This window comes from Ipomoea triloba, chromosome 5, assembly GCF_003576645.1.
Source record: "Ipomoea triloba cultivar NCNSP0323 chromosome 5, ASM357664v1".
NCBI lineage: Eukaryota > Viridiplantae > Streptophyta > Magnoliopsida > Solanales > Convolvulaceae > Ipomoea > Ipomoea triloba.
The window spans coordinates 24,984,601-25,004,454 of NC_044920.1; the positions used below are offsets into that span (position 1 = coordinate 24,984,601).

General features: G+C 36.0%; 2 protein-coding genes across 2 annotated transcripts; both read left to right on the forward strand.

Moving 5' to 3' along the window:
- Positions 1–2,923: 2,923 nt before the first annotated feature.
- LOC116019234 (peroxidase 10-like) lies at positions 2,924–4,574 on the forward strand. The gene is made up of 4 exons (XM_031259382.1): positions 2,924–3,180; positions 3,375–3,551; positions 3,634–3,799; positions 4,040–4,574. Exons 1-4 carry the CDS (start codon positions 2,971–2,973, stop codon positions 4,453–4,455), a joined length of 969 nt encoding a protein of 322 aa, XP_031115242.1. The 5' UTR covers positions 2,924–2,970; the 3' UTR covers positions 4,456–4,574.
- A 10,139-nt stretch (positions 4,575–14,713) lies between these two features.
- LOC116019810 (CDPK-related kinase 5-like) lies at positions 14,714–19,531 on the forward strand. The gene is made up of 11 exons (XM_031260147.1): positions 14,714–15,532; positions 16,487–16,617; positions 16,923–16,964; positions 17,138–17,246; positions 17,510–17,588; positions 17,694–17,990; positions 18,074–18,186; positions 18,320–18,427; positions 18,509–18,571; positions 18,666–18,833; positions 18,916–19,531. The coding sequence occupies exons 1-11, from the start codon at positions 14,993–14,995 to the stop codon at positions 19,054–19,056; spliced, it is 1,791 nt and encodes a 596-aa protein (XP_031116007.1). The 5' UTR covers positions 14,714–14,992; the 3' UTR covers positions 19,057–19,531.
- Positions 19,532–19,854: the final 323 nt, after the last annotated feature.

The following is a 19,854-nucleotide window of genomic DNA, read 5'->3' on the forward strand; positions in this document are numbered from 1 at the left end:
TTTTTTTTTTTTTTTTTTTTTTTTTTTTTTTTTTTTTCATTTCCGTTGTAAGCTTGTAGGCATGGGATGTCTCTGTTTAGCAAACTGGACCATATGAAGAAAGAAGATGGTTTATTAGTGGTAGTTCTTGCAATTAATACAGATAGAGACAATCCCACAAACGTTTGTTCACTCCAATTGATCGATTGAGATGTTCAACAATTTTCAGCGTGCCAATATTCAATCCACAAACTTTATCTACAATAGACTTAATTGTTATTATTGGTGTCATGTCAACCAAAAATTCCAAGCAACCAACTCAAAAAAGTGAATGTGACATTCCCAAACTTAATTAATTGAACGATGAGACTAAAATAATTAAAACAGAATAATTGAGATATTAATCATGTTGGGCACATCTTGTGATTGATTTTTTTCAGAGAAATTTCAAATAGAGGCAAATGGAAATTAAATATTGTTATTGCGTTTTAGAATAAAAGATTTTGAACCATTTATAAGTCATTTTTTTTATGGCATTGATAGACTCCTAATTCTAATTCCATCTTTGGAATGAAATCATATGCTCCTAATGTACTTTCCATAGGTGTGTTAAAACATTTCTCCCAAATATGAACTGAAGTGGTCTTGGACCGACCACTCTGACTATCTTGATTGGACCTAACCCGACCATTAGACTTCCCATGTTCGCGATCCAACCATCCAGACTGTATCGAAACCGATCACTAGACCTCTTGTATCCAATACATTAGGGTCCAATCCTTTTTCCTAGTTGTGTGCATGTGTTTAGTTTCATAAACTGATGATTCAATCTCCATCCTACTTACACTCCACTTAGTTAATTATCACTTTCCATCAGTCCACTTTCGCAGCTATTTACATCCACTTGTTGTATGCATTACCGAAAGTTCCTTCCTTGACATACTCAATATAATTTTTATTTATTTATGGTTTTGCGTAATCAACTAACCAGTGCACAATGTGAAATAATACTGACTGTACATGCATGTATGTAATAATATAAACAAGCTAGCATTGATCTCCAGTTTCGTGATGTCATCTTGGTTGCCGGCCTCATCTTTATCTAATCTTCATAACCATGGTGGCCAAATCCCCAAATCACTTCCCATCACTAATAATTATTAATAACAAAAAAGCTAGAGAACTGAAGAATGGTTTTCCTTCCTAATTTCATAATGAAGTAAATTTTTTTTTTTTTGTGACAAGGAAAATCGCAATGACTATCGCATGGTATACATTGTGTAACTTCACATTGTGACCTTAACCGACAAAAAACTATTAGGAGTTAATCAATCTAGGTTCTTCACAACTAACCGGTTCAAACTAAAACAGGCCAATGAACCGATCTCACGGAAGTCAAACTTGAAATCTTGTGATTATCAAACCAACAGTCCAACCAATTTAGTTGTTTTTGTTTTCTCTTCTTATAAGTGGTAGTGAAATAGTAGGGCGGGTTTAGTGAACCTAGAGATATTAGTTTTAGTATGTAAATGTTACAAAAGAGGTGTATCGTGAAAAAAATAATATGTAGTCATATATAACTTACAATTTTATTGATCTAGTGAAGTTTCTTTAATTTGACTTATAATCTGACTATTTATCCTCCTTATATGTAGTCATATACTACGTATAACTTACAATTTTATTGATCTAGTGAAGTTTCTTGACTTATAGTCTAACTATTTATCCTCGTGGAATACTAAACATTACAATCATTAAATAAAAGCTGACTCTGTTACAAAGTAATATCTGTTTATAACTACTTTCTCAATTTATTAAAACACAAAGAGTTAATATCGCGTCCCGCTGTGGCTGAAAATTTATTTATTAGTGGTCCATACTCTAATTTGCCACAAGGAACATGCTTATCAATCTTGTACTATCGGGTCTGAACCGCTCCGATAGGCTACATATTTATCCATTGGGTTGGGTTTATCCGGTGAACCTGGTAGGCTGGTACCCAATATTTCATCACAATAATGGTGGTTTTGTAGGATAGCAATTAGATGTATTTTGTTCCTTTCCATGTCAGAGTTTGGCAGAGGTCCTCAGATATGAATAATTCCCAGTATCAAATGGGAATAAATGAATAATAAAAACTTAAAAAGAAAAGAAGAAGGGAACAGATTCTAGGAATCTGCCATCCTTGACTTAAGCATACTTCTTACTTCTGCTAATTAATGGTCTGCTCATTTCTCCACTAGTTTAGTGCAGTGGTCTGGCTGCAATAATATTGTATGTGCACATCTTGCTTTACACTAATAATTATCCTCTCATCTGCATAATGCCCTCTGCTACTCTTTTTCTATTCTTTCTTGGTGGCACTGAGGATTCAACCTACTTTGAAAAGCTTGTCACTTGCACACTTTTTTTTCATACTAATCTTAAGTCCCAGAATCCCCTATCCAAGAGTCTCGAGTCACCCAAGCAGACTCCTAGGCTCCCAATCAATCCCTAGCGATCCAATTCCATACTTTCGCCAACTTAAGGAGCCCAAGGGCCTAAACTCTAACCTAAGGAGCCCGTCAGGGAGTGTGCTGACTTTAGGTCAGGTGGTCTACCACTTGAGTTAGTCCTGCAGGACTCGTCACTTGCACTTTTGTGCAGGTTTAGATTGCTATCATGGAACTGCCATTAACCATAGATTGAGTGACATTTATGCACAAAAGTGTACTTTGGTCAACTTAAGTATGCTCATCTTTGATCATATTTCTTTGTTTTCTTCTAGAGGCATACCTCATCCCACCACTAAATCTTGTTTTTTTCTTGTCCATGATGAGCATTGGGTGAAGCTGAATGGGGGTTTTTAAACCAATGTGGAGTTTTGCCGAACTCAAATCGAAAGCGACGCCTTGGTGATCACAAGCTCCTATAAATAGGTGCCATTGCTGCTCATTCTGAGACATATAACAATCTAGCTTAGTACAAGTAGTGTATTGTGCATTTGAAGATATGAAAGGCTTCAGAGTTTCAATCATATCATGGTTTTGTTTCTTATTTCTGTGTTGTTTTGTGTGTGGGCAGCTTGATTACAACTATTATGATGCCAGTTGCCCCAACCTGACAAGAATTGTCAAATATAGTGTCTGGTCTGCTATCTCCAACGACACGAGGATGGCTGCCTCTCTCCTTCGTCTCCATTTCCACGACTGCATTGTTAATGTAACTAGATTAGCCCTAAAGCGTTGTGTTTCTATTGGGCGGAGGCTGGTAAAGGCCAAGTCCAGCATTCAGTGACTGAAGGGGCCATTTTCGAAAGACAGGGTGTTGAACTTGGCCCTTCAGGCCCTTGTCCAACAGTTTTTTCCCGTTCTTGATTGGACAAAATTCTGATTTCTGCTGCATAAAATTTGCAGGGGTGTGATGCATCTGTGTTGCTCGACGGTGGGGAGAAGAACGCGAAGCCGAACAAAGGCTCAGCCAGAGGGTTTGAGGTCATTGACACAATAAAAGCCAATGTGGAGAAGTTCTGTCCAAACACTGTTTCATGTGCTGATATTCTGACTCTTGCAGCTAGAGAAGCTATCTTATTGGTAAGTCATGATGAACTTCTGGGGCTAATCTTTGTGTGTTTCATTCAGAAAGGGTTTTCTTGATATGGTTTTGTCGATCCAGATTGGAGGGCCCTTTTGGTCTGTGTCGTTCGGGCGCCGAGATGGCCTGACAACAAGTGAGGATGCAGCTAACAACCAGGTCCCTTCACCCTTTGAGCCACTGGAAAACATCACAGCAAAGTTTGTCTCAAAGGGGCTTGACATTAAGGATGTGGTTGTCCTTTCAGGTAAAACCAATAATGCTTATAAGTTTAGTTGTGTTGGCCGGAGCCTGAAGGCCTAAGTCCAGCACCAGGTGACTGGGGATTGCTGCACGAAGACCTGAAGGGCCAAATCCAACACATTATTTTTCGAAACGTGACACTGACTGTACTGCTATGCATTTCTGCTAAGCACTTAATACTAACAAGTGGTATCTATTAGTGAGGTTAACTTCTGGTATAGTGATAAGCGTTTGTTGCATGCAGGTGCACATACCATAGGATTTGCTCAGTGCTTCACATTCAAGCAAAGGCTGTTTGATTTTGATGGGGCAGGCAATCCTGATCCAACAATGGATGCATCCATGGTGAGCAATCTGAGAAGCCTGTGCCCGAACCAGGACGATTCTTCGGATTCGAATTTGGCCCCTCTAGATGCTGTGACCACCAACAAGTTTGACAATGTATATTACAAGAATCTGGTGAACAAGACTGGGCTGCTTCAGTCAGACCAAGCTCTGGTGGGTGACAATAATACCACTGCCCAGATGGTGCTTGGTTACAGCAGGTACCCATATCTGTTCTTGAAGGATTTTGCTGCATCAATGGTGAAACTGGGCAGTGTGGGTGTGCTTACAGGGAAAGATGGAGAGATAAGGAAGAATTGTAGAGTTGTGAATTAGTGAAATGTATGTAATGGAATCAGCTCTGTATAATGTGGTTTAGTTCTCAGGTCCTCTTATGTGAAAATGAAAACTTATAGCCATTTATGGCTTCCAATAACTTTGGACTTCTTTGTAAATCAAGGCCTTTAAAAAAATTTGTTGGGATAAAAGCAAAAATCTAAATAAATCAAGATTGAGGAATGATGTTAACAAAAATAATTCGTGTTCACATTTTTTGGGAGTGATCAAATATCTTAACTTCAAGAAGAGAGAAATAATGACGGTTCGCTATTAGAGCATCACCAACTAGGGGCGGATGTAAAAATTTCTTTGAGTTGGGACGAAATTAAAACATTTCAAAACATAGTAAAAGAATACTTATGACTAAATATGAAACACTATTAATTAAGTAAAATAATTTTAATTTTAATACAAATTAAAATATAATATCCACAGTAAATTACAAGATAGTATTTCTTTACGTTCTAAACTAAATAGAAATATCAAATTTTGATATCAATTACAAATAAAAATCTCAAATTTTGATATCTATTACAAATTAACCTTCATGGTTAATAATTGTAGTATGTGTGGGATGGAAAGAAGGTTGGGAAAGGTGAAGCTTCCCTGGGATGTCATTCTTTAAAGATGGTGAATGAGAATTGAACAATGTGTGGCTAAGCACAAGGACGTATGAGCACTATGAAACTAAGCCTCAAACAATTTAAAGAGCACATTATCAAAGCAACAAGCGAATGTAAAGAAGCACATAGCAAACACAAATGTAAACAAGTGAATGGAGGGGACTATCTAGGACTAGGTGTTCCTTGATTAGATACAATAGAATGACCCTAGGTATAGGAAGTAATGTAATGATTGATCGTGATTTTTGGAAGACGTTTTCATTGCCAAAGCCACACTTGTGGTCTATTTGGTCTATCAAGTAGTAAATCCTACTCTCATAACAATCTTACTACTTGAGACATTTCATCGAACACTAAGAGCACACATCTTCTTCCAAGCTCTACCTGTCCGTGTGAGGTAGGAAATCCAAGTGGATTAGGCTATAGTGTAGTCCTAATAATTTTTTGTGAGTTTTATTTTTAATGAAATTTGGGTGAGTTGAAAGAGAGAGATGAGATGAGAGAGAAAGGAAAAATTTGCAAGGGTGAGTTTTTGTGGGGCTTGCATGGGACAAGAAAATAGTTGGTTGTGAGCACCAGTAGCGTCCGCTAGGCGCATAGTAGCATCTTCCTTAATAGATTTTTAGGAATTTTTATTTTTTGCTTGTTTGGATTAGAGTCGGTGAGGGTGAGAGAAGAGAAGAGAAGAGAAGAGAGGAGATAGAAATAAATAAATAAACTTGTAGGAAGAAGGTTTTTTGTTGGACTAGCCACAAAGGAAGACTGTTGGAGCAGATTAACGTGCCAGCTATTAATAGAACAATTTATTTATTTATTTAAGTTTTCTCTGTTTTTCCTTTTTTTTTTCTATCTTTTTCTCTTCCCTCTCTCCTATCACCCCAAAAGAATGACAAAAACCATGAACAATGGAGATGCTCTAAAGAGCAACTCCATTAGAAATTTTTTGGTAGTTTTTTGTAGAGAAAAAATTAGAGAGGTATTTTGAACAAATGAGAAGATGAATTTTTGAAAGTTTTTTTTTCTTGCAAGTGTTGTTTCTTTGTTGGCCCTGTGTTGGAATAAAATAGCGTGCATGACGCGTGTTCTACACAATTCGCACGCCCAGCATGGTGCATGCCGTGTACGCGTCATGTTGGGCGCATCTAGCGACCTGTTTTTCTTTTATTTGTTTTTTTTTTAAAACAAATTTTGTCATTATTTTCTTTTCTTAAATTTTTTTCTCTCTCTCCTCCTTGATTCTTAAAAATCTGTGAAAGAACTATACTAAGGCCTTCTCCAATAGATAAAATTTTGGTGTTGTTTTCGAGATGATTTTGTAAGTGTGATTAGGAAAGAGAAAATGAGGTGGAAAAAAAAGAAAAGGAAAAAGAAAATAAAAAACAAAAGCTGACAAAACAAATAAAAAAAACTAGTATTACGCAGGAGAAAGTTGTTGTTGTCTTGCTATTGGTCGAAAACTAATATTACGCAGGTGGGCCCCACTTTGGGCTGACAAAATTTGGAGTTTGCAGGAGAAAAATCTACATTTAATTACATCTTCCCATTTGTTTGAAAAACACGCTTGTCAGTCTTTTTCTTTAAATCTTGTGCCCAAAATGGCTATTGGGGTTGGCCTTATGGTTCCTCTAATTGGTTAGATACTTTTTTTTTTCTTGTTTTATTTTTTTCCCCCTTTTTTTTTTCCTCTCTCCTACTTAGCACCAAAAAATCTAACATAAAAACTTCATAGGTTACTCTTGTGAATATGTCTAATCAAGGAAGCCCATAAGTGTAACTGCTTTGTAAAGGTGAAAGTTTGGGTCCATTGGATTAGCCGCATTCTTATGCTTATTACTCGCCACTCCCATCATAAACCCACAGTACAGATCCACTTCCAGCAACAATCTCTTAAAACACCACCTTCTATCCACATGAACTTAAATTAGGCGATTTTACCCACCGAACATAGTTATGTTCAGTCCATTGTATTGGGATCAATTGACTGCACATTCTTGGATCACAATTAAGGTAATTTGAACCGTTGAGTTGCTTAATTCTTTGGTAAAGTAAATTTTGACAGACAATGTTGAGAATTGAAACAAATGCAACATGCATGACATGACTATTGGAATAGGTTGGGTTACCATTAATATCCCAGGCTACATCACATCACATGGGGGGATCTGGTTAGAAGATCTTCTTGTACATCAAGCAATGTAGTAGTAATATTTCATCAGCTGTCTGATGAGGGCCACTGGGCATTTAGAGCCATGCCCCATTTCACCTGGACACAAATTTCCATGTCTCATTTTGGTGCCCCCACCAATCCTGCTTAGTTGGGCTTTGCCAAAAGGTTACCATCACATGCCATAGATAATAACACTGATTCAGATTCAAGACTTAATACTAAATTGTATATTTATGTGCACATATAAGAAGCTCATATTAAATCTAGAATCTCTATATTTGTAACAGGAATACATGGATCAAACCCCTACCATGATGCTGAAAGTATAAATTTTGAGTAAGACTTCTCATCTACTAGACTAATGCACTGATGAGGCACCACGAATAGTTATTCATCTGTGGCTAAATATAATTGACCTCTTAATAATCTTCTGATTTAGAGACTATGGGTGTGGGATCTAATACTAAGTGTAGTTATCGGGTTTTGGTGACTTTTTTTTTTCATATATATATATATATATATATATATATATATAGTTCTTGATAATTTTGTTATATTTAGGACATGATTATTATGATTTTATTAAATTTAGTCAATTGTCATATATCTCATTGTAGTTAATTTTATTGGCAAATGATATAAATTTTGAATGTCATCTCTTTTATTTGACAAAGAACAATCGTTAATAACATGCAGCTTAATTGGTGTGACTGGTCATGCACTCTCCTCTCTTAAAAAAGGTTTGGAGTTCAGACCCCCTCTCATATGGAAAAATCAATCTAGGCAGTATAAGCAGCGGTAAGAACATAGGTATTTTCACGCCTACGTTTAATTAAATTCGTATACTTCTAACATAAGAATCATGATTTATTCATTCTACCACAATTTGTCGGAACTAATCATAAACATTTTAATTAATGAAAGGATAAGTATCAAGTAAGAGCACTCCAAGAAAAACAATAATAAAAAAACTATGAGAAGTCAACTTTTCACCCAATTTGGCCATTTTGCAGGCCTACCAGAGAGTATTTCTAAACCTGCACACCCACCATTTTGATCCTCCTTTAATAAAGGGATGCATGAGGTTAAATTATTATTGTATGTACTAAGGTGACAGCGATTTAATTAATTGATTAGGTTGATAATAAAAGCATTGAAAAACTAACACCTCTTCAAATTTAATTATTATCTACCCATGGCCATGGTCCATCATTAAGAAGGTAGTTAAAAAGTTAATGAACCAACCCAAGTTCTAATTAAATTAATAAATAGTAATAATAATAATTACCTAACACAATAATGATTACGGATTTACGGTTTACAGCACTTGGTTTCACTCAGTTTTTGGTTAATAATCAAATTTTTTTTTAACATAACCATGATAACCAACATTTTTTTAACTTCATAATTTATAACTGAGTTAATTCCATTTTTGTCCTAAATTTATAGGTGGCATTCTATTTTACTTTTAATCCTTTTTTATTAGAATATTCACATTTGATCTTAGTATTATTATAGAATAACCATTTTTGGTCCTCTTTCAACAAAATCGCTGAGATGCCATTAAACAGAAAAGTATTTCGATTATTTTTATACAATGTGAGTTGACCTCGCTATATTTTTATGTTTTTTTTTAAATGAAAAAATCTGTAAATAAAAACCGAAAGTCTTTATATTTAACGACATTAAAACTGCTAAAGACCTTGTGGTATAGTGGCACCTGGTCAAGGGAGTGGGTTTGAGCCTTAGTGGAGGCGACTGTTCACTCTTTGAACAAAGTCAAGCGGCATAGCTGTGAAACGGGTGATTATTTTTTAAAACTTGTAGGACCATTAGAGGTCATTTAAAAGTCGAGTGACCACAAGAGGTATTAACTCTAAAATATGTTGACCTAATCAGTTGCATTCAAAACTTGTGGTTACGTTCTTGTACACTTATAAGTTCTTTTTTATTTTACCCTTCTTTCTTTTTTCTTTTTAATCTTTTGAAATTGTTTTAGATGTTGAACATGTTAATATAATTATTTACATTCAAAAAAAAAAAAAAAGAGTAATGGTCAATAAACAAATGGGACAATTATTGAGTAAACAAAGTAGGATTTGGAAGTAAAATAAATAAATAAATAAATAAAAGTTGCAGCCGTGAAGCTATGATTGGGGGATGGAGGCAGTGGAGTTACTGGTTTATTCCATTGTGAGTTGCTCTCTCTTAGTCTCTTCTGTGGTTAGCTTTCAGAGACAAATGAATGCATTTGCTGGAAAAAAGCTCAACAAAGAGGAAAAGGGAAAAGGTAAAGTGGACTCATCAAAAAAATTAAAAGCAATAAACTATAGTGCAAAGAAAGAAATTACCCACCTTCTGACTGGTAAAATAATTGATGAATTGACCCAAGAGATAGCCTATACATTGTCCCCCATCATTATTTACTTCTTCTCTATCTGTATTATCTTACATATTTTATTTTTTTTTATAATACTTTGATTTACGATAAAATTTACAATTGTTATTAAAAATGTGATCTAAGTAAATTTTACTTTGTAAATTTAGCAACAACGAGCCACAAAGAGGATGTAAACTAGCTTAAATTATTCATAATTGACCAACTTAAACCGATAAGCTAAGGCTAATACTTTGTAGTTATCAAGTACATTGTTTGACCAACTTAGAATGATAAGGTTAATAAACTACAAGTCCATTGTTTTGACCAAATACAAGGCTAATAACGTTATTTTCCCCTTTTGTCATAATACTTCATAATGGGGTTGTAGTATATTTAATTTTTACAATTTTACTAACCCGATAATTCAAGTATTGTAAATATGCTCTTGATTACTTATTGTCATAAGGGTTTAAAATATGGACATGGAGGTTGGACACTTCTAGTAATAAGATGTTTGGTCCGCCGTCATTCAACGAACCATCACATGCATTAGCAACCACCATATAGCATGACTAATTAACCTAAGCACCCAGCCGCAAAGCGCTCTATCAATGACTTTTAATATGTTGTTTCTCACTTTTTCAGTATAAATATAACACTCCACCAACTTGTTAGGAATTTCAATTCCATTTCTCTAACATTGTACCAACTAAAACAAAACATCCTTAACTCGATTGTATAGTAATGGACACTAAACAATGGTACTTAAATTACCAACCATTTGTCCGTTTAAATAATACTTCTACTACTACTCGATTCAACTTGTTTAGCAAAAATTCTTGAACCAATTCAACTATCACTATCACTTCGTAATAATACTCGCCGACTATTTATACATTGATTAACTAAAAAAATCAGATTTACATGTTTTTCTTGTTTTTTAGTCTGCAACATGTCATATGGTTTTCAGTTGATATATATTATATTGTATTAAGTTCCAAAATTTGGATGGGAAGGTGAGGACCCCATGGAGGGCCTTTGGAGAGGACTATTCCTTGCTTAAATTAGGAGGTAACTAAGGTTCTTATCTCATCCTTTATAGTTTGGTTGCTAATATACTTTTCAACAAGTCTAGCTAAGTAAATTCCTTGAAAATCTTTATATAATTTAGTATTTTTATGAGTTATATATTGTATTTACCAATTTCCCTGCAAATATTATAAAAATTTATCCCAAAATATTTGTTGCATCATTGCATATATACATATATTGAGAACTAGTAGTCCCGTGAGAACGTACGAATTAATCTCATTTGTTCATCTAAAATAATGATTCATCGCTGGAAATTAAGAAAAAAGACGTGCATTTAAAAATGATTGATAATGTATTTACAAATAATTGATAGTGCACTCACATGTATGCACAACTAGTTATCTCTAGATTAGATGCACTATCACGTATTTTTAAATATATTGTCATAATTTTGAAAATACTGCATTTTTTCTTATTTTAATTTACAACCTCTTATTCTAGATGAACAAATGAAATTAATTCACATATTTTTACAAGAGTACTCATTTTTGTGGGAGATGGAATTTGTATATATATATATATATTCCAAAAACTTTACCTAATTTAGTGAGTTGACAACTTGACAAATATGTGAATTATTATTAATTAAATGTTTGATTGAATGGAATGGAAATGATGATGATGAGAAGGATACTTGCGTTGAGGAGCACGACTGAGATTGTGCGAGTAAATCAATTGAGATTTGTTGAGTTCCCCTAAGACCAAATTAAAGCAGAGGGCGGTGCATGACTTAGACCCCAATTTGGTCGCATGTGGCCTCAATTCTCCATTTTGCCCATACAGAGAAAGACTTGATAACTTGAATTTAAAGTGCCAAGAATCTTGGGATATCAACACTCAAATACATTGCACACTCTTCCATTATTATTTTTGTGTTCCGGGTCTTTCTCCGTCGATTTTACGGTCCAAGTTCACCCAACTAAATCTCCTCTCACTTTGAAAGGCACGGGAGCTGATCCATCCAGGAGGATTCGTCACTTGTGAGAATAAAACCTTAATTATTCTGGAATTCTTCTCGATAGATCATTTGTCACTTGAGTTACCTCATTAGGTTACTTAAACAAACATTATATATATCTTAGTGAATATTAGACCGATACGATTACGATGTATCTTTTAAAAGAAGTGAAAGATGAAATAATATAATGGATTATGTTTGTGCTCATCAACCCATAATTACTTGAGAAACCTCACCATCTGTAGTGTCCCAATAACGTGGAAACATATGCCATGTTCTTAAATAGATTGGGATTGAAATCGAGTGTCTGGCATGACAACTAATGTACATATATGGATAGTACAAATATAATAACGTTAGTAATTGAATTGTGTCATTTAATTTGTCAAGCACGCACTTAATATTAACATTGCTGGCCTGGCAGCTGACGTCTAGTTCTGGCTATGTAGTAAAGTTTTGTGTTGTCCAGTACCTTAGCTTGCAGATGGGGTTTTTAGCTACTCCGTTATCGTCCCGTTAACCTCCCACGTGCTGCTCACCGTTAAAATAATACCACCTCCTCCTTTCATCTTATCACAATCATGGAAATATCATTATTCTTATTTATTTATTCTATTAGTTTGGACCAATGCAATAAAAATAAGAACAACAGCAGCAATAATAATAATAATGTGATAAGTTATAAAATATTGAGTATCGAATTAGTTCAAATTGGAGGTTCAAGTTTGTTGTTAGGCATGTTTAAACAACCAATACAACAATGAGGTTGTGCATATGATTTACCTAGCTTATAAAAGCAAGTAATAAAAGTTATTAAGAGTGCCAAGACCTTCTGGTCTAGTGGCACCCGATTGCACTCCTATATGAAAGGGTTTAGAAAAAACACATTTCTGATATAGCAAGGATTGCATGATAGGGTTTAGAAAAAACACATTTCTAATATAGCAAGGATTGCATGATAGCATGACATTTTTTTTCCTTTTTAAAGTTGTCACTAGAATATGTTTTAATTGCAATTTTGAAAGATAAGAGAAAATTGCATGGATGGAAAGTAAATAGTGAATAGTTACAAATTTTTTGATATGATATTTTAAAAGTGATAGAAGATTGCAAGGGTGCGAATAACCTAATTAAGGCCTTTTACATCCCTGCAATAGGTTATTGCATTTGGCAACGAACTTTTATGTTTTGCAATACTCAGGTTCAAAATTGCAAAAGGTGATGTGAAAGTATGATCACTTTTGAAAGAGGTAAGATAATGTATATGGAGAGTAAATAATGAACAATTGTATGACACTTTGAAAGTGAAAGAAGATTACAAATGTGCAGATAGCCTAAGTAATACATATATTGTGATTAGTACTGTCAAAGTGGGCCAGCCCGCCCCACCGCGGGCCTAATTTTTGGTGGGTTGTGGCGGGCCAGCCCACTAGGGCTGCAGGCCAGGGTTCTCCAACCCTAGCCCACCCCGCACGGGTTCGCGGGCCCCGCGGGCCGGCCCGCGTTTTTTTTTTTTTTTTTTTTTACATTTATGTGAAATTAAGTAACCCTTACACATGACAATATTAACAAGATAAAAAGACATTACGCTAAAAAATTATATTCAAAGTTCATAACCATTACACACATTAGTCCAAAAGTCCAAACACCTACAGTTCAAAATAAATATCAAATGTTTACATTACACAAATGAGTCAACATCAACCACAATACACACTAAGAAAATTCAGTTGGAACACGAACTGGAAACTCTCATCATTACCTATGCAAAAATTAAGAAAATTCAAAACATATTATTATTTATGAAAATCAAATTATTAACATGTTAAATAAAATACTATATAATTTAGTACATATAATTTTTTTTTTTAATTAAAGGCATGGCCCGCGGCTGGCCCGCAGCCCGCGCGGGTCAACCCGGGCGGGCTGCGGGCCTGGCCCGTTAGGCCCGCTCCTTAGCGGGCCGCCGTTTTCATAGCCCTAACCCGCCCCATGGTGGGGCGGGTGCGGGCCAGCCCGCGGGCTTCGGCCCACTTTGACAGTACTAATTGTGATTGATAAAATGCAACTAATTCAACCATTAAATTGTTATTGTAATCACTTTTATATATTCTTTGAGTTATTCTTGAAGTAACAATTTTGTTTGAGTTACAAGGCAAATCCACTGTCACTATTCAAGGGTGCACATTGGATAAACTATGCTTGTGACTTTAGATAACAAAGAATCATAACTCATAAGTAAACCAACCTAAGTTGTTTATACTTGGTTAGCTGAAGTGTTAATACAGAAATTACACTTTGTTAGTTTTGGTGAAAAACTTGACATGACAAAATTATGAAATATCTCTAGTAATAAAGTTAGGATCCAAACTACTTCGAAAATAACTTGATTACTTACAGAAATACAAAAATTACACTTTGTCTTGGTCTGTGCCTAGTAAATCTCAATTCTCAAACCTAAGCTCAACTAGTCTAAAGTATTCTCAAACTTAAGCTCAACTAGTTTAAAGTTAGTTTGGTCTTTAAGTATTAACCGCTATGTGACCATCGCTATTATCAATATAATTTATCAATAAATTACCCTATGAAAACTCAATTTCGATTTTTTTTTTTTTGAAAAAAAAAAAAAAACAAAACAAGGAACCTCTGTAAAATTTAAAATTGAGATTCGAAGAGGCCAAATGCGAAGAAGACAACAAAAGATCAGAATTGTCTCTTATTCTTCACCTTTTGATTCTGGCCTTCTGTCCAAATCAGACAAAATTTTTCAACTAATATATTCAACCAATTATTGCTTAATCCCTACTTAATCTTCATGGGTCAACATTTTACTCCTTTACAACAACGACCTTAATAAGGGTACTTCTACGGTACTACGTTAACTAATTATCATTTATTACCCACAAACTCCCAATCGTTTCCCGCCACGTGTCCTTGTCTGAACGCCATGGACCACCCCCGTAAATTTTTTATATTTTCCGAATCTGAACTTCACCGGAGGGTTCAATTTGTTTATTCATTTTAAAATTATTTATTTATTTATTTTTCGTTTTAGACAAAACTCAAAAGGGATTATATCGTCGTTTCCGCATTATCAGGTTCTGCAGAAGGGCAGATCCATCTCTGTTCTGTCCTCCAATTCAAAGTAAACCCTAGCAGAATATTATATTCTTGCGTGTAATTGTGAGTTTGGATGCTGATGGGTCTGGGGTTGAGCTAGATTTTCTGGGTTTTTTTTTTTTTAAATTCTTGGGTTTGGGTTAAAGAAATAAATTGTGTTTGGAGGAGAAGCTGAGGGGGAAGGCGAGTTAGCAATGGGTGTTTGCACCTCCAAACCCTCCTTAGAACCCAGGGATTGGGGGAATGATCAGCAGACGGATAGGAATGTTCCGGTGAAAGATAATCCGGATAACGGCGAGAATCAGCAAAGGAATTTGAAGGTTGAGGGCGGAAGAAAGTCGCCGTTTTTCCCGTTTTACAGTCCCAGCCCTGCACACTACCTGTTCGCCAAAAAGTCACCCGCGAGATCTCCGGCGAATGCGCCTAGCTCCAACTCCACGCCGAGGAGGTTTTTCCGGCGGCCGTTCCCCCCGCCGTCTCCGGCCAAGCACATCCGAGCTGTTCTGGCGCGGAGGCACGGCTCCGTGAAGCCGAACGGAGCGGCAATTCCAGAAGGCGCCGAATCGGAGGGTGGGCTCGACAAAAGTTTCGGCTTTTCGAAGCATTTTAGTAACAAGTACGAGCTTGGCGAGGAGGTTGGGAGAGGGCATTTCGGGTATACTTGTAGAGCGAAGTTTAAGAAGGGTGAGCTGAAGGGTCAAGAGGTTGCTGTTAAGGTTATCCCTAAAGCAAAGGTTGGGCATTTTGTTCTCCCCTATTCTCGCTATCTTGAATTTTTCAGTGGCTTTTAGTTTGAATTCGTTTTCTGTTTGATCTGTGAATAATTGTTATTTGAATTGACTTTAACTGATAACAGAAACCAGATCTGTTTACAGGACTAAGTGTTTGACTTTGTCAATTGTGATTAATTTTGTCTCTGTCCATTTACTCAGTCTTTCTTTTGTAGGAACTTTGTTGTTTCCTTAAATTTAGCAACATTTGGATAATTATTTCTTTGAAGAGATACATTTCAAGAATTCTTAGATCAGGGCTAGCGGTGAAATTTCTTCACACAATTGGAATTTATATTGATGCATAGTATGTCCATTGGCATGGAGAAAGCATTTTAGACCATTTTTATAATTAGAAGGTTCGGTGACTTGTGCTTAAATCCGAGTTTCTAACTTTAAAACAGAAGGTTTGTTCTGAACATGGAATAATGCACTAAAATATTTTGATGAGAACTAAGCCAAAATCATTATGAGCCAAAGCTAGAATTGCCTGATTTTATGCTTGTTTTTTCCAGGAAAATTGAATCGAAAATGGAGATCAGATGGATCTTTAACAGTAGTTGGTAAATTTTGCTTTGACCGTATCAGATGCATCAACAGTGTACTTATAATAACTCAATAAAAGTTCATTTCTTTCTGAGTTGTTGAGCAGTATGCTGAGTCATTTTACGCTTCAATGTTTTAAATCATTTACTGTGCTTGGATGGCAGTAATGCACGAAAGTGATAATCTTTTGCACTGCATACTAACTAAATAATATATGGATAACTGCTAATGCCGAATTTTCAGAGGTTCTCCTTGTTTCATTACTTTCTTCTATGTAAGACATGGTTTTGTGGTTGTGGTGGTGCATGGTTTACAGATTGTGCTAGTGTTTTATGACTTTTGTCTAACCGTGATTCTAACTTTGGCTTCCAGATGACAACTGCCATAGCCATTGAAGATGTCAGAAGGGAGGTGCTAATATTGAGAGCTTTGACTGGGCACAATAATTTAGTACAGTTTTATGATGCATATGAAGACAATGATAACATCTACATAGTAATGGAGTAAGCTCCAATTCACATGATGTTTATTCAGTAATGTTGCTCTGTGTTAAGTTTCTTTAAATTCCATGTGTTACAAATTGCTTTCAAGCAGTGGGGACTTCCCTTGAAGTGACTTTTCATGTCATTATTAAAATGATCATCAAAAGTCATTATTAAAATGATCATTATTTCTTGTGCTTAGTTTGACATTATCAGGAATATCTCTTATAGTTATCATTGTTTATGTTTCCTTTTGTTTTGTTATTATTTTTTTTGGCTGCCTCTTTTCAAGCGGTAACCTGTGATTACTTATCTGCATCTTTCAGGCTTTGTGAAGGAGGAGAGCTTTTGGATAGAATATTGTCAAGGTAGTTTCTTTTCTGTCAATTATAAACCAGTTCATTTTGTTTTCAAAAAAAAAATAAAAAATAAACCAGTTCATTTAGTTTCTGAGTTTTTTAATGCACATAGGAACTTTTTGATGTGTGAGGGTGCATAAAATTTCATCAGTTTATCAAAATGAGTTTTATTTTTTATACAGAGGTGGAAAATACACTGAAGAAGATGCAAAAGCTGTGATGATACAGATACTAAATGTTGTGTCCTTTTGCCATTTACAAGGTGTGGTGCACCGGGACCTCAAGCCCGAGGTTGGTGAAATTTCAGTTTCAAAGTGCTTATCTTGACATCTTATGATGCAAGTGGTTCTAATTTGCTTCCAAATAACAAAGAAGGGTAATGGGAACTCAGCAATACAAAGTTATAAATGATTGCACTGAACTCACAAATTTAAAATGCTTCAAAGAAAAAATGAGCCACCAAAATTGCTGCTGTGACTTCAGAATACTCGTGTACTTGCACATGCTTTATGTTATTCTGCTATGTTTTTAACTGTAGCTTGTTGCTGGACCAGAATTTCTTGTTCACATCTAAGGATGAAAATGCACTACTGAAAGCTATAGATTTTGGACTGTCTGATTTTGTAAAGCCAGGTTTGCCTCCCGTCCTTTCTATGCCACATAACTTCCATCTGCACCTTGATCTTTGATTGTAGCTCAGAAATCTGTTATTTCTGACCAAACTCGTGTTTTTTTCAGATGAAAGGCTCAATGATATTGTTGGCAGTGCCTATTACGTAGCTCCTGAAGTTCTGCATAGATCTTACAGTACAGAGGCTGATGTTTGGAGTATCGGTGTCATAGCATATATTCTATTGTGCGGCAGTCGTCCATTTTGGGCTCGAACTGAATCTGGAATCTTTCGTGCTGTCCTGAAAGCCGATCCAAGTTTCGAAGAACAGCCTTGGCCTACCCTTTCTCCTGAGGCAAAAGACTTTGTCAAACGTTTGTTGAATAAGGATCCTCGGAAAAGAATGACTGCAGCTCAAGCCTTGTGTAAGTTTCTGTATCACATTTTAAGTGCAATTTTACGTTGTTTGTTTTTCCGTGTAGTGCTAAATATCTTATACTTGTTTCAGGCCATCCATGGATAAAAAGCTGCAATGACACGAAAGTGCCGTTGGATATACTAATATTCAAACTCATGAAGGCTTACATGCGATCATCTGCTCTAAGGAAAGCTGCTTTACGGGTGTGTATGCTCCTATTAAAAAAAGTTTTTTGTACTATTATCCATGGCCGGATAACCTTGCGATCTTCATTTCTTGTAGCTCGATAATCTCTAGTCAGTGGCTAATATTTAATGCATACTATGTTCTTGGCAGGCTTTATCCAAAACGTTGACTGTGGACGAGCTTTTTTATTTGAAGGAGCAGTTTGCTCTGCTAGAACCTAACAAAAATGGCACCATAAGTTTGGAAAATATAAAAACGGTTGGCTTTCTCTCCTATTTAATCATCATCTGATTACTGTTATTGATTTGTGGCATCCTCTCAAACTCTGTTTTCTATCAGGCCTTGATGAAATATGCAACAGATGCCATGAAAGAGTCTCGTATCCATGATTTTCTTGCATCGGTATAGCATATTGCCATCTCGCTCTGCATTGTAACTGATAATGTTGAAGTGTTTACATTTGTTGCTGAGATTTCTCATCTCTTCTTCGTGGCAGCTTAATGCACTACAGTACAGGAGGATGGATTTCGAGGAATTCTGTGCAGCTGCGTTAAGTGTCCATCAGCTCGAGTCTCTTGATCGATGGGAACAACATGCACGATGCGCCTATGAAATCTTCGAAAAGGATGGAAATAGGGCCATAGTCATTGAAGAATTAGCTTCGGTAAAATGGAACTTCCCCTCGAGTTCATTTTTTCTTCCGAGGCGATTTAAGTAAACCTGTCTATACAAATTCCCCGTTTCAGGAACTTGGTCTCGGCCCTTCTGTTCCTTTGCACGCCGTTCTCCACGACTGGATCAGACACACCGACGGAAAGCTAAGTTTCCTAGGATTCGCCAAATTGTTGCACGGTGTGTCAAGTCGCACGACTGCAAAGGTCCAATGACACTCGAGACGCCCATCCTACTAGGCTTGATCATCATCATTTAGCTACTTCTTTCTCGTCGGGGCTGATAAGAGGCGACTAACGTGAGTTGCGGTCCATCATCTCCACAAACACGTGCAGTGGGCGCCCACCACCGCGACAATTATCCAGATTGTGATTACCCTGATCTCCTCGCCCCTACCTCTATTTATTCTTAGAATACGCGATGCAGCCATTGTTTCCACGTCAGCCAACGAGAACAGCGCGATACCCCGCTCTCTCGTATGAAGGCCATAGTTGTGTTGTTTGATTTGTTTCTGTGAGTATTTTTCTCAGCTGGTTAGTGGACAATCATACAAGATGTTCTAACAACAGTAACCCTATTGGACTGCTCTTACGCCATCAATTGTCTTTATCATCGTAATCTTTCAGAATGCTTTTTATGTTGCTTCTCAGTTCTCAACCCCATGGAATGAATTTGTTCATACTTTATTAACATCGCCGAATCTTTATTCCTGGTCTGTTCTGCGTGCAAAACTGGGTAATGTTGGTTGTAATAAGTTAGACTGTTTAGTGTTAATGCAGCTGTAAATTTTGCAGATTGTTAATGCTACTGTAAATTCTGGCATTCTGCGGACCCTATATGAAAAAGGGAAATTGACTTTAAGATAAAAATAGAATGAAATTCATGAAGATAGACCACTTTTAGAATTTAAATTTAAATTTTAAAAAGAGTAAAACTTTGATTCAGTTGCCCGAATTGGTAATAGGTCACAATGAAGAAATTAGTTTATTTTGTCCATAGCACACTAATAGGCA